Raw genomic sequence first — 12,957 nt, forward strand, 5'->3', positions numbered from 1 at the left:
AGGGCCATCTTAGAGCTGGAGGTCATCCCACTCTCCCAGCTAAAGCTATGAGCCATGTATTGCAGGATGACTTTGTCCATTGCCAGCAGTTCAATCCTTATCAAGGTTCTCAGCCTTCCATCTATTCGAGGTTGGTAAAATGAGGAGCCAGATTGCTCGGAGTAATATGATGACTCTGTAAACCACTTAGGGCTGTAAAAGCACTATGAATTGATATATAAGTCTAAGTGCTACTGCTAAAACAAGCAGGCATTTATAATGGAGAGTAAGAAGCTGTGGGAGGAGGAGGATCACTTTAGTGGCAGAATCATCATTTCACATTGTACAGGAAATAATAATAATGGTAAACTACTCTTGCAAACAGAAAATATAAAATGGTGGAAGAGATAGTGCCACATGATGGTCTCTTCAGTTGGGATGTCATTTAACCTGCTACTGGAGAATTGCTCTGGATGGTTCAGTACTGTTCAGTATTTCTGAAATAGATTAAAGATATCTAGTTGCTGATGTTATCATGCAGGAAAAATCTATCCAAAGCTGAAAAGACAAAATTATAATGGAAACATGGAATGTAAGAGGCATGAATAGGAAAGCACAATTCAATGAAAAATAAAATAAATTGACTATAGATTGACATCTTAGGTGTTGTTGAATCTAAACAGGATACTTGCAGTCAGAAACTCATACTATTTACTACCCGGAACCTGAAAAGCAAAGAAAGAACAATATTAACTTTCCTAGGTAGGAAGGCTATAGCAAAGATTCTATACAAACCAGTGAATAATTTTCTTTATATATTTATTCAAGATATATCTAGGTTGGTGCAATTAAAACAAACTTTGTAACACAGAAAATATTGTATATGACTTAAAATACACAGTGTTAAAGCTAAAACATAAAAACAGCGTAACAACTTCAGATAAAAAGAAACGAGAAAGAAAGATAGCAACATCAAACCAGGAAAAGAGTCTCCAAAATATCTTAGCTTTCAAGAACTTCCAACGAACTAGCAAAGCGGGGAGACTGCCTGATCTTCACAGGGAGGCTTTTTGCATGACACAAAAACAGCCTCTCCTCACCTTAATACCCCAAATTCCACAAGGCATAGGGTTTAAAAGCAATTATCTCAATAGATCTAACTGGTTTGGCTGATACTGACAAGAGAAGGAGGTGCTTTGTGCACAATCTTTTTAATACGATGGTTATCCAAATATATGCTCCAACAATAGATGCAGAAGCAAAGGAAGTGACTTCAGCTCACTCATTTCAGAAAGAAAGTATATATTTGCAAAGACCTCTCCTTTCCTGTACTCTCTTGGTTTCTGCCCAAACAGGCAGACGTTCAATTAAAATAGTTCCCACAAGACAAAGGGCAATATATCGATAATGTTGGCATAAGGGTGTTTGGCTTATTCAGAGGAGAGACAGTCTATATGAACAAATATATATATATTTGTGTCGGGGGGTACCCTTTGTGCCACCATCCAAACTGGAATATGTCATCTCAACCAGCTCTCCCAGTGTGGCCAAGGTTTACCTCTTCTACAAATTCAAAGGTTCTGTAGAGTACACCATATTTTTTTTCTCATGCTGACTCTCATAGATTTCCCATAGCTCGCTATAGATTTCGTTGAGAATTTCCTGCATTCTCCTGACCTTCATCCAAAGTTGGAAAAGCACCACACAAGCAGTGAAAAGGCAAGGGTCTGCTCAATCATCTTTTAAAGAATGACTACTGTTTTGTTTACAGGATTAGGATGCTGGATTAGGCCAATAAAGTCCACTTCAGGTGATGGCACGTAGCATGTTTTTTGCTTTCTGTCTTGTGGGAATTATTATTTTTTTGGTTGAATGTCTGCCTGTCTGGGCAGAATCCAGGAGGGTATGATGATGTGAGATCTTCTAAAGGTTGCATTCTTTCTGTAATGGGTGAGCTGAAAGCTCATGATATATTTGAAAAATTCTATTTCAACTGTATTGATATACTGTTGCTGCACAAAGCATGTAAAGCCAATAGCTTTATTTTTTTTTAAAAAAACCTTCAATTTAAGGTGATAATAAAAGAATTTTCAATTCCCATCTATATCTCAGAAAGGCAAGATATTAGAGTATAATCTGTGAAGCCTTTTTTTCTGCAGCTCACCTGCTGTGATGTCTCTACGAAGCCAGATCCACTTAGCTATGCTTTGCCCTCTCCTTCACTTTTATGGGAATAAGACTCCAAGCAGACTCTGAATAGACACACTTCCCTAACCACTAGATACAAATGTCCTTGACGAACAATGCATCTCTAAACAACTGATTGTTTCCACCCAATTCCACCGGTTATAATATTTGCTTAGGCAGCTTCTCAATGGTACCTCTTGTTCTTAAGTCAAAAGGTTCCAAGTGAACCATGAAAAGTAATTTGTATTTTGCTAGCAGGGATAAAACACATAACTCATTCTTTTTCTGCATTGTCTGGTTTCGGCACATAAAACTCTGGTGTTCCTTCTTCAGGACCTTAAACTTACTATCAAATTCAAAAGATGCATCTTTAGTATAAAGTACATAGGGGGAAGGTGCAATAACTAATCTTTCAAAACCTCCAAAACTAAAGTAAAGCCATTCAGCCATAAGGGGGAAAATACAGTATAACAGGACAATACAGGTGGTCCTTGATTTATGACCACAATTGAGTCCAAATTTTAAGTTGCTAAATGATACATTTGTTAGGAGAGTTTTGTCCCTTTTTACAACCTTCCTTTCCACAGTTGTTAAGTGAATCATTGCAGATGTTAAATCATGATTGTTGAGTGACTCTGGCTTCTCCATTGACTTTGCTTGTCAGAAGCTCTCAAAAGAGATCACATGACTCCACGACACTGCAACTGGCATAGATATGAGCCAGTTTCCAAGCACCTCAATTGTAATTTTGAACAGTCACTAAGCAAACTGTTGTAAGTCAAGGACTACCTGTAGTTTACCACGCAAAAAGTCCTGCATATATGTGGATTCTGGAATCTTAAACCCTGTTCAGTCTCCCCCTCTCTTGCCACCAAAGACTAACGTCTTTTTTCCAGAGACAGTCAGAAAATAAATTTAACAGTAGCCAGAGCTTAAGTCACCCATGCACAACCTAAACCATTTAGAAATTAAAGAAAGGGGTGGTTGAATAGGACATTCCTCTCCAATTTACTTAAAAAAAAAAAAAAAACATTTAGGGATCAAATCATACTTGAAGTGGATTAAAACTCATCAAGTAAAAATGTTGAAATAGCAGTAATGTTCACCCATCACTAAATAATTCGAGAAAAATAGCACATTTAAAGATGAATGAAATCAGTATGGAGAGGCATTTTGAGAGCATGTGAATAGCAAATCAATGCAGTAACAAAATGGGACAAAATTATTGAGAGCATCCTGGGGAAAAAAAAAAAATCTCAGAAAATTGAAGGGGCGAAATTAATCTGAAGCACTTGAAGCCCATTAGTCATCAAAACTGATGCATGGTATATATGGTTTGCTTTACTGCTTGCATTTCCTGTGCTTTTTAAGATTGGCAGCACTAAAGCAGTAAATAGGTAAACGTGTTAGAAAATCTTTTTCCTCCCATTTCCAAGGTCAGCTACGATTTAGTCCAAATCTAATATTCATGTTAATCCCACTGGAAATCAATTAGCTCTGCATTAGTTTTGTGTGGTGAAATACTGCATGTTATTTATGAACGTATTTTCTTTGCTGAAGCAGGAGGTAAAATCAATGGTAGTATCTGAAATTTAAAAAGCATATTTTCCACCTGAATTATCCTTGTCAACGGAACAGTAAAAGGCAGCACCACACAATACAGATGGTACATTGTGAGTTGCGGATGGTATATTGTGAGTGTCCTTAGTTGTGGCTGGTTTTATATCAGTGTTTCTCAGCCTTGCCAACTTTAAGAGGTGTGGACTTCAACTCCCAGAATTCCTCAGCCAGCAGACATGCTGTCTCATTCATATATATATATATCTATCAATAAATAAATAAATAAATAAATAAATAAATAAATAAATAAATAAATATAAATTCAGCTTTGTTTGGTACTTTCCACATCATTGTAGTTGTGCTTTTAAAGTTGAGCAGCTGGCAGAATCTCATCTGCCATCATCACAATACAGAAGCCTGATGATGGCAGATGAGATTCTGCCGAAACGTTGCTACAACTTTAAAAGCACAACTACAATGATGTGGGAAAATACCCGAACAAAGCTGAATACCATGTACAGTATGTTTGGCTGGAAAATTCTGGGAGTTGAAGCCCACAGCTCTTAAAGTTGTCAAGATTGAGAAACCTTGGTTTTTACCCCCTTTCTTTACTTATCCTGAAAGGAAGATAAAAAAACAAGGCCTCATAATGATATGAGGGCCATATCATTGGGAAAAGCAAGAAAAGAGAAGGATTTGGCCTACTGTGCCGAGAAGACATAGGACATTAGAAAGGAAGAAGAGATTCCAGAAGACCTTTTCCTTGATCTTCTCCCCAGAAAAGAACTATGCTGAAATGGAATTGAGGAGAACAACTGAAAAAAAAAATGAGACAATGGCAGCTCAAGATAAGTGAACAGATGGTTAGGGAGGACCTGGTTGCCAGGAAGGAGTTTACATCACAGGACAAGGCCACTGACAACTGAGAGTTCCCAAAGGAACTTCTAGATGTGCTTTCTGAGTCCATTTCTGTGACTGTTAAGCAATCAAGGTGGACAGGTGCACTCTGAGGATTTATGAAGGAAATGTGCTGCTGCTACTATTAAAAAGGGAGAAAAGCAGGGCCAGGCAAGCTCAGGCAAGTCAGCTTGATATTGATATTAGGCAAAAATCTGATTTCTAGGCAGGTGGTTTGTGAGCCTTTAGGCAATAATATATTGCTGTGCAGGAACAAGTATGGATTCATCAAGAATAAATAATGTCCAACTACTTAATCTCTTTCAATCTCTCTCCCTCTCTCTTAATTTAGTTGGCCACAGAACTATAGAGGACATATACCGTGATTTCACCAAACCATTCTGTACACTCTCATAAGATTCTGGTAAAGAAAATGGCAAAACATGAGTTAGAGAATGCTACCATTGCTTACATATAGAAGCGGTTGAAAAATGTACCCACCATGCGTCTTCAAAGCAAGCTGCAAAGAAGCATTAAGTAGTACATTAACAGTAGGACTCTATTCTAGACCCAGTGATCTTCAGCATTTTTATAAATCACTTCAATCAAAGGTTACATATCACAATTATCAGATGTTTTGCTAACTAAAAACAGTATGGATAGCAAACCCCTTTGACTTAAAATCTTTTCCACCAACCCTTAAGTCATCACAAAACAATTTTGAAGTAAAAAGTGCTGCCTCCACTTCGGTCTCTATCTGCCACAGGCACAGGACCACAAAATGGTCCTTGCTGTCTTTATACAGCATTTATGTGCAGGACATGTTTAAAAAAGAAACCTGTGAATTCCCTTCTGTCCTTTTAAATGCAACCATCTGGCAAGAAATCATCTATCATTTGCTCTCCTTAATGTGGATAGGGTTTGGGTTGGAGGAGATTAATATGAGGAACTCAGCTGGGCTGACAGGTAGACTGGATGCGTGCAAGTTGTGTGTGTGTTTAAAATGAGGTTAACTAAGATGTGTCAAGCATTTACAGGGAGGGACTGCAATATGACATGACAAACAAAGAACCAAACAACCTCCCCTGCTCAGTTATTAATTCAAACTCATTCTGAACATGGTTGTATTGTTATTTTAGAAAAATATCACTCTTGTTCCAAAGGGACTCAAATAGCAGCTCATGGGGATAACTGTGCATACCTCCACATGTTACCACCATCCACTATTATTTATGGTCTAACAAATGGTGAGTAGCAGGTGGGTGATGTGGTGAAGAGGAACCACCTACTATAACATGTAGCCCTCCCAACTCCTATCACTCAGCTGTTTCCATCCGTCGATCAGTGGTGGTAACGTGGCAAAGTGATTCTGACCACTTCATCACACACCCCTTTCCATGCCACTATCAGTGAGTATTTATGTGCTGTTCCTGACTACCAGTACCTGTCAACTGATGAAGTGCAAAAAGCAGTTGATGGACACTGAAGAACTGGTGGCAACTCAGTGAGGGAAAATCCTTCAGCAAGACAGGGAACTGACCATATATTCCTCCTGCTGGGAAGATAATGGGAAGGAAAGCTGCAGAATATAGCCCAAGAAAAAGCTTCCTTCTGCAAACATAAAAACATACTTCCTTCCTCACCATCACCAACTGCAGCAGTTCCAGCTGAGCTGTTCACATTTATCTGCATTTAGTTGTCTGCATCTTCACCATTTTCATCATTGTTCAGGATCCATAATTTATTTGTTATATTCAGGATTAAGGCATCTAGTACTCTTGCCTTCAATATTTTGCTATAACAAGAACCCTCTGAGATAGGTAGATTGGGGAGACAGAGGAAGGAAGGGAGAGAGAGAATGGTTCAAAATTCCTTAGTGAGATTCTATGAGTAAGGACAGACATAAACTTGAGCCTAGTTCAATAGTTTAATAATTATACTACATGGGATGGGTCGTTTGAACCTATGAGGATTACACATGGCAAGTAATGTGCCAGCTCCAGCTGTTTGCCTAGCACATTCACAGTTCCAAGCCCTGAGCCACATAGGAGCTAAACAAAAGCTGCAGGTGTGAAAGTGATTAAAGTCTTGTCAGTTATGGGCAGCAGCTGCCGCCTGACTGAGGTTACAGTTAGGTTTGTTAACTTGTACTTAGCCCCTTTTGGGAAAACCTTGTGCTGAAAAGAAAAGCAACTGAGGAAGAGATTGCTTGTTTACACAATCTTTTGTGTGCCTGACCTGTTTTTTCCCCTTCCTCTAGCAGAGCAGAAAGATTGGAGAGAAAGGGATATGAAAGAGTAAACAGACACAAAATAAGAAATGTAGATTGAAAGAAAATGTGCTAGGATTAGCTACTTGCCTAGTATGCTTGGGCAAGCATATTAGGCAAACAACTGGTATTAGATTATTCCTTTCAATGTGCATTCCCTACTTTGTGCCCAGTTAGTCTCTTGTAATCTACTTCTCTTCAATGAATATAAATACAAACATTAATTTCCTTCTTCCTAATTATCCCAGAGCATTCCAAAGGGCTGGCGAGTGGAGGAAAATAAAAACTGAAGTAAAATCCTAAGTCTAGTTGTAGTCATATGATTTTACACTTAGCAACCGTCATTTAGTGACCAAGTTGCCAGTCCCAGTTGTGTTTGCAGATGAGGACCATCTGTATTGTTGATGCCACATGCCAATTTTCAGCCAATAGAAATCAGCATTAGGATTCCCAAATAGTTTTCTAAAGAAAAGGAATTTCTAGTTCAGGGGTGTCAAATTCACATTGTCATAGTGGCATCGGGTGACATATCGAGACTTTTCCCCCCTTCGCTAAACTGGGCATGGGCGTGGCCAGCATGTGATGCATCCCGGCTGGGAATTTGACAGCCCTGTTCTAGTTGCTTTTGATCTAGTATTTCTGGAGCAGGAAGCCAAGACAAAGCTAAACTGAACCTGGAGAAAGACAGCCACTTGGTGCTTTAGTGCAGCTGAATTGCAACTGTTTCGAGCCTTTAAGTCATTTGATGTATCTGTTACTCTTTCTTCTGTAACCATCTTTCCCAAACCTTTTCGGGGCTTTCTGTGTGCAAGGTGTGCTTTCTGTTTATACAAGGCAACGTTCTCTCTCTGCTTTCAAATCGTGCTTGCAGAAATTGATTTCTCTGTCACAACTTTGATCACAAGCACCTACAGTACTTGTTTTTGGCACTCAAATCTAATCCCTTAATTGTTTTATACTTGACACATCTTCATTAACTGAAAGGATCTTTGAGCCAGGGACTCTGTCAAGTTTGGTAGACTGATATATGTCTGTACATTTATATGCAGATTATGTACAGAGCATGCATATATACATACATACATATACATATACATATACATATACATATACATATACATATACATATACATATACATATACATATACATACATACATATATATCTATGCACATACAGTGCATAGATATATATATAGTAGATGATTACTAGATAGCTGGCTAGACAGGCAGACTCATCTGTACATAACATGAAAAGAGATGATCTAATGAAAGAAGAGTTGATGAGATCTCTAACATACATTGGTTCCATTAATGCAGAAACATTATTTAGTCTTTTTGTTTTAATTTTAGCTCATGTGGCTTTTTTTTTTAAATCAAACCACTCAAAAGCAGAAATGGGGGGAAAGGTTTCAGATACATATCATTTGCTCCCCACATGATCATTATTCTCTTAAGGCTTTCAGTTGCCTGTATTAAGCCTAGTGCTAAGTCTGCTGTTCCACATTTTTATGTGCTGTTTTGCAACTGCATATGATTCCTGTTAGCTAAAATGCTAAACTTTAATCTGCACTCTTAAGCTGTGCAAACTTTGTAATGGCCTTTATATAAATCTGCTTTCTCAAACATATCTATTTTTTCTGCTTATATAGCTATATTTTTAGCTAAAGCAATTATAGCTGTATTTATTTCTATTAATCCACATTACTTGGTAGACATCAGAGTCTCAACCTCAGCTATCTAATTTTTCAAAAGGATTATTGTTATCATTATTTTTAAAAGTACAAGCTAACACGTGCAAAGCACTATTCCCAGGCACCATATTTATTTCCAATAGTGCCTCTGAGTTCCCATAAGGTTCATAAACATTCCTAGAAAATAAAATTGCTGGGAAGATACAGTCCAGTGCTATGTTTATAAAACTGTCCTATTGTCCATGGGGGGGAAATGACAAAAGTAACCCAAATGATAGGAAGCTAGTAAATGGATATTTTATGTCTGGATAAAACTCGAAGGCACTCATTTTATTAAAACACACATTCTACCATTTTACAGCCATTTTGTGACAGCAGGCACCCCAATCTGTCAACATCAAATCTACTGTATTCATTTTACAGCATGTAGAAACCACTCCAAATATTTCAACTTGGAATTACTACAAATTATTCTGATTAACTCCTCTCTCCCAAATTTACCTATTCCTAACCCATGATGAGAGATTGTGGTGAATCTAGGTGAGCAGAGGCTGTACCAGGGGACAAATTATCTCTTAAATGGCAACTCAGCCCAGGTGGAGAAACATCTGGGCAAAGCATTTCAAAGCAATTCTGCCTTAATTAACACAATTGAAAGGAAGCTAGGAAATTCCTATTATAGATTCTGACTTTCTCTATTTGCCCCAGAACAGCACTAAAGGTACATTCACAGAATCTGTGTCATTCACCTTCCCTTGGTTCTACTAGCTTTTGTGTCATTTTTCTTCCCCTTATCTTTCCAGCTACACAATCCTCAGCCTTTGACACTTCTATGAATCTAAATGAAATCTCTAGTAGTTCTTTTTGGACTACGATCTTCACTTAGAATTACTCATGATTTGTAAAATTGCCTTTTTTTTTTTAATTTCATGTCCAGGTGAAACCTTAAACTGCTAAAATGAGGTCACCATTTTGGTTTGTTCGTTGGCCAAAAAGAGGTCACTTTTGGTGCATTCTACTGGCAGTAATTGACACACCAACCAATGGGCCAGATTCTGCATCTCTCCACAATCACACAGTGTGTTGTTATCCACCAGCAACCCCCACTTGAGCATATTGGTCTTACACTTAGGGACTCCCACTCTCAGCCTATTCAATGTCATCCAAGTAACATAGGAGAGGTCAGTTCCCTCAGCCATGTTCTGTTCTGGGATGATTCCTTGTTCCATAAATTCTCTCCTCCATCTTCTAATTTGGTTTTGCTCCTATATACCTTCAAAAATATTTGTTCATTCATGTGATTATTTTTTTAATAGTCAGTAAGATCAAATACAGGTTTTTCTACATATGAAGTTTGAGTCTTTCTATTGAGTTTAGTAGGTGGCTCAGTGGATAAGATGCTGAGCTTGTCGATCAGAAAGGTCGACAGTTCGGCTGTTCGAATCCCTAGCATCCCATAATGGAGTGAGCTCCCATTACTTGTCCGAGCTTCTACCAACCTAGCAGTTTGAAAACATATACAAATGCAAGTAGAAAAATAGCCCTTCGGTGGGAAGGTAACAGCGTTCTGTGCGCTTTCAGCATGCAGGCCACATGGCACAGAAACATCTTCAGACAGCGCTGGCTCTTCGGCTTTGAAACTGAGTTGAGCACCGCCCCCTAGAGCCAGAAATGACTAGCACGTATACGGTGCGAGAGGAACCTTTACCTTATTGAGTTTAGAACTGTCTCTAATCTCTGGGGGGAGAAAGGATAGCCAAAGGAATGCCTATTATAATTATATTCCAAATGCAGTTTACAACATGTATCTTTCTTTCTTTCTTTTTTATTTATTTATTTGCCATCTACCTTACCGCCGGGTAACTCTGGGTGGCGTACAGTTGCATATACAGTTAAAACATTCATAATTAAAATTAGACATTAAGACCAAGGACATATGGGGAGGAAGAGGGCAGAGTGAGGGAGACGTGGGATCTATTATTACTCAATCAACCACTTCCATTGTGCTGATCCCCCACTGGGGCCCTAAGCCAACTGGCACAGCCTTGTCTTTAGGCCCTTACAAAAAGATAGGAGGGTTGGGGCCAACCTCACATGTGTGTGTGTGGGGTGGGAGATGTTTCAGAGGGCTGGAGGAACATCAGAGACCCTCCTCCTGGACTTCACCCGCTGGAATAATTAGGCTGACGGAACCCACAGGTGCCTCCTCTGCTGGCACAAGTGGTATGGGCCAATCTCAGTGGGATGAGAGAGTCTCTCAAGCAACCTGGGCCCATCCCATGAAGGGCTTCAAAGTTGATCATGAATACCTTGAATTGCACCCAGAAGCAACGGTGGGTGTCTCACAAGGACTTTGGGGTTTTAGAGTGATACCACGAATAGCACCCACAATCTTCTTGTAAACACTTCTTGCCTCTTTTTATTAGCAAATAAGGCAGGTTACTAGGTTCGTTTTCAGAAATGCAAAGCAATTCAGGCTGTATTTATTATAGTAGCTAAACAAGCCGGCTTCCTTTTCTCCGCTCTCCTACCCCCTCCGGCTTTTCTGATAAGCGATAATGAAATGGCAGTAAAACAGTGAACCAAAGGCTTGATTCATGTGTGTCTGTCCAAGCATTTTAAAGTTAACACTCTGTCTCCTGGGTAAAGCATTCAGCCTACTGCATTGATTAAATGTGATGATTGCTTTTCCAGGCTCCTACTTAGAGTTAAGGAAGAAGGATAATTATGCAGAAGCTGGCAGGACATGATCTTTCACTCTTTTAGCTTCTGAAGAAGCCATATGCATCCGTTAGAAAAGCCCCTTGGTGTTGTCTCCTATTGATGGTCTTTGGGCCATCTAGAACTCTTTTTCATGATCTCTGAAGCCCATTTTGGAGCCAACCTATCTTCAAAACAATCTGAAGTTCAAAACAACAGAGATCATTTTTAGGAGACCAGTCATCATTTTTTTTATTTCTTTCCCAGAAGTCTCTCCTTTGAATCTCCAACTTCCTCCTCCTTCCCCCTCTCCTCTCCTTTCCCTTCCCCTTCCTCCTCCTCTCACCACAGCAGCAGTCCCTCTTTCCTGTGAAGAAACTTTCAGCTTCTCTTCCTCCAGGTTCCTAAAAAGAAATAAATATATGTTTGCAGTAATTGCAGTCATATCAATTACTGATTTCCCCATAGGGGTTTTTCACTATTTGGTTGCACTGGGGAATTCAGTTTTCACTTGACCCACAGGAAAATCCTAGAGCATTTTTCATGATCTTATATGTGCACAAACATCTGAAAGATGTTCAAAAATGCCAGATATTTTTCACAGATAAGTGATTATGTGGAGCTTCTTTACATTTGCTTACTTTGTATTTGATGATGTCATAGAAAGGACTGTGTGTGGAGAAAGTCAAAAGAGAGAGTAATCATACCCATATGAAAGAAGTAGAGTTTGCAGTACAATGACACATCTGCCTTTTGCTTTTAATAAGGAGAGATAAAAAAACAAAGAGGAAAAAAAGATTATTGGTTTCCTAAATGTATCTATCTTCTCCACCATCTTCATCCATCTATCTATCTATCTATCTATCTATCTATCTATCTATCTATCTATCTATCTATCTATCTATCTATCTTTAATCATCTATTCTCTTTCTCTATCATCTATTCTCTCTCTCACTCTACTATATCTATCTATCTATCTATCTATCTATCTATCTATCTATCTATCTATCTATCTATTTTATCTTTCTCTTATTATCTTTCTCTATCATCTATCACTGTCTGTCTACCTATCTACCTCTATCTACCTACTGGTACTTGTTGCTGTATTGTCATTATTCCTTTAATGAAGCCTACAGATATCTCTGATCATAACAAAATAAATAACTAAACTATTATGTTCTTTCTCTCCTCCCTCCTTTTCCTAAAAAAATAAAATAAAACCAGCTGAAGGTGCTTGTGGAGGTACCCTCCGTGGGACCAGTGGAATTATTTCAAGTCCTCACTTTCCTTCAGAATACAACAATAATGCAGACTGCACGTGGACCATTCTTGCAGAGCCAGGAGACACCATCGCTCTGGTTTTCACAGATTTCCAACTGGAAGAAGGCTATGATTTTTTAGAGATCAGTGGCACAGAAGCCCCATCCATATGGTAAGTTAACGCAAGAGCAAACAGTCTCACTGCTTTATAGAATGTATAATATAGCTAGCTAGCTAGATAGCTAGATAGCTAGATAGCTAGATAGATAGATAGATAGATAGATAGATAGATAGATGCATCACAGTTGCAGTTTATTCTAAAAAACCATAATCAATTATTCTATTCCTTTAATCAAAAGTATGCTAAATTTCTGCTTACATATATGCTCCACTGTGTCTTATTTGGGGAAAA

General features: G+C 38.6%; 1 protein-coding gene across 1 annotated transcript in view; it reads left to right on the forward strand.

Moving 5' to 3' along the window:
* CSMD1 (CUB and Sushi multiple domains 1) overlaps positions 1–12,957 on the forward strand; it is a 1,143,868-nt gene that overhangs the window by 642,841 nt on the left and 488,070 nt on the right. The window contains exon 5 of the mRNA XM_087916392.1: positions 12,510–12,717. Within this exon, the coding sequence (XP_087772518.1) occupies positions 12,510–12,717 (208 nt within the window). The remainder of the gene's footprint in view (positions 1–12,509; positions 12,718–12,957) is intronic.

This window comes from Pseudonaja textilis, chromosome 1 (assembly GCF_049901715.1).
Source record: "Pseudonaja textilis isolate UNSWEBS1 chromosome 1, rPseTex1.2, whole genome shotgun sequence".
Classification (NCBI taxonomy): Eukaryota; Metazoa; Chordata; class Lepidosauria; order Squamata; family Elapidae; genus Pseudonaja; species Pseudonaja textilis.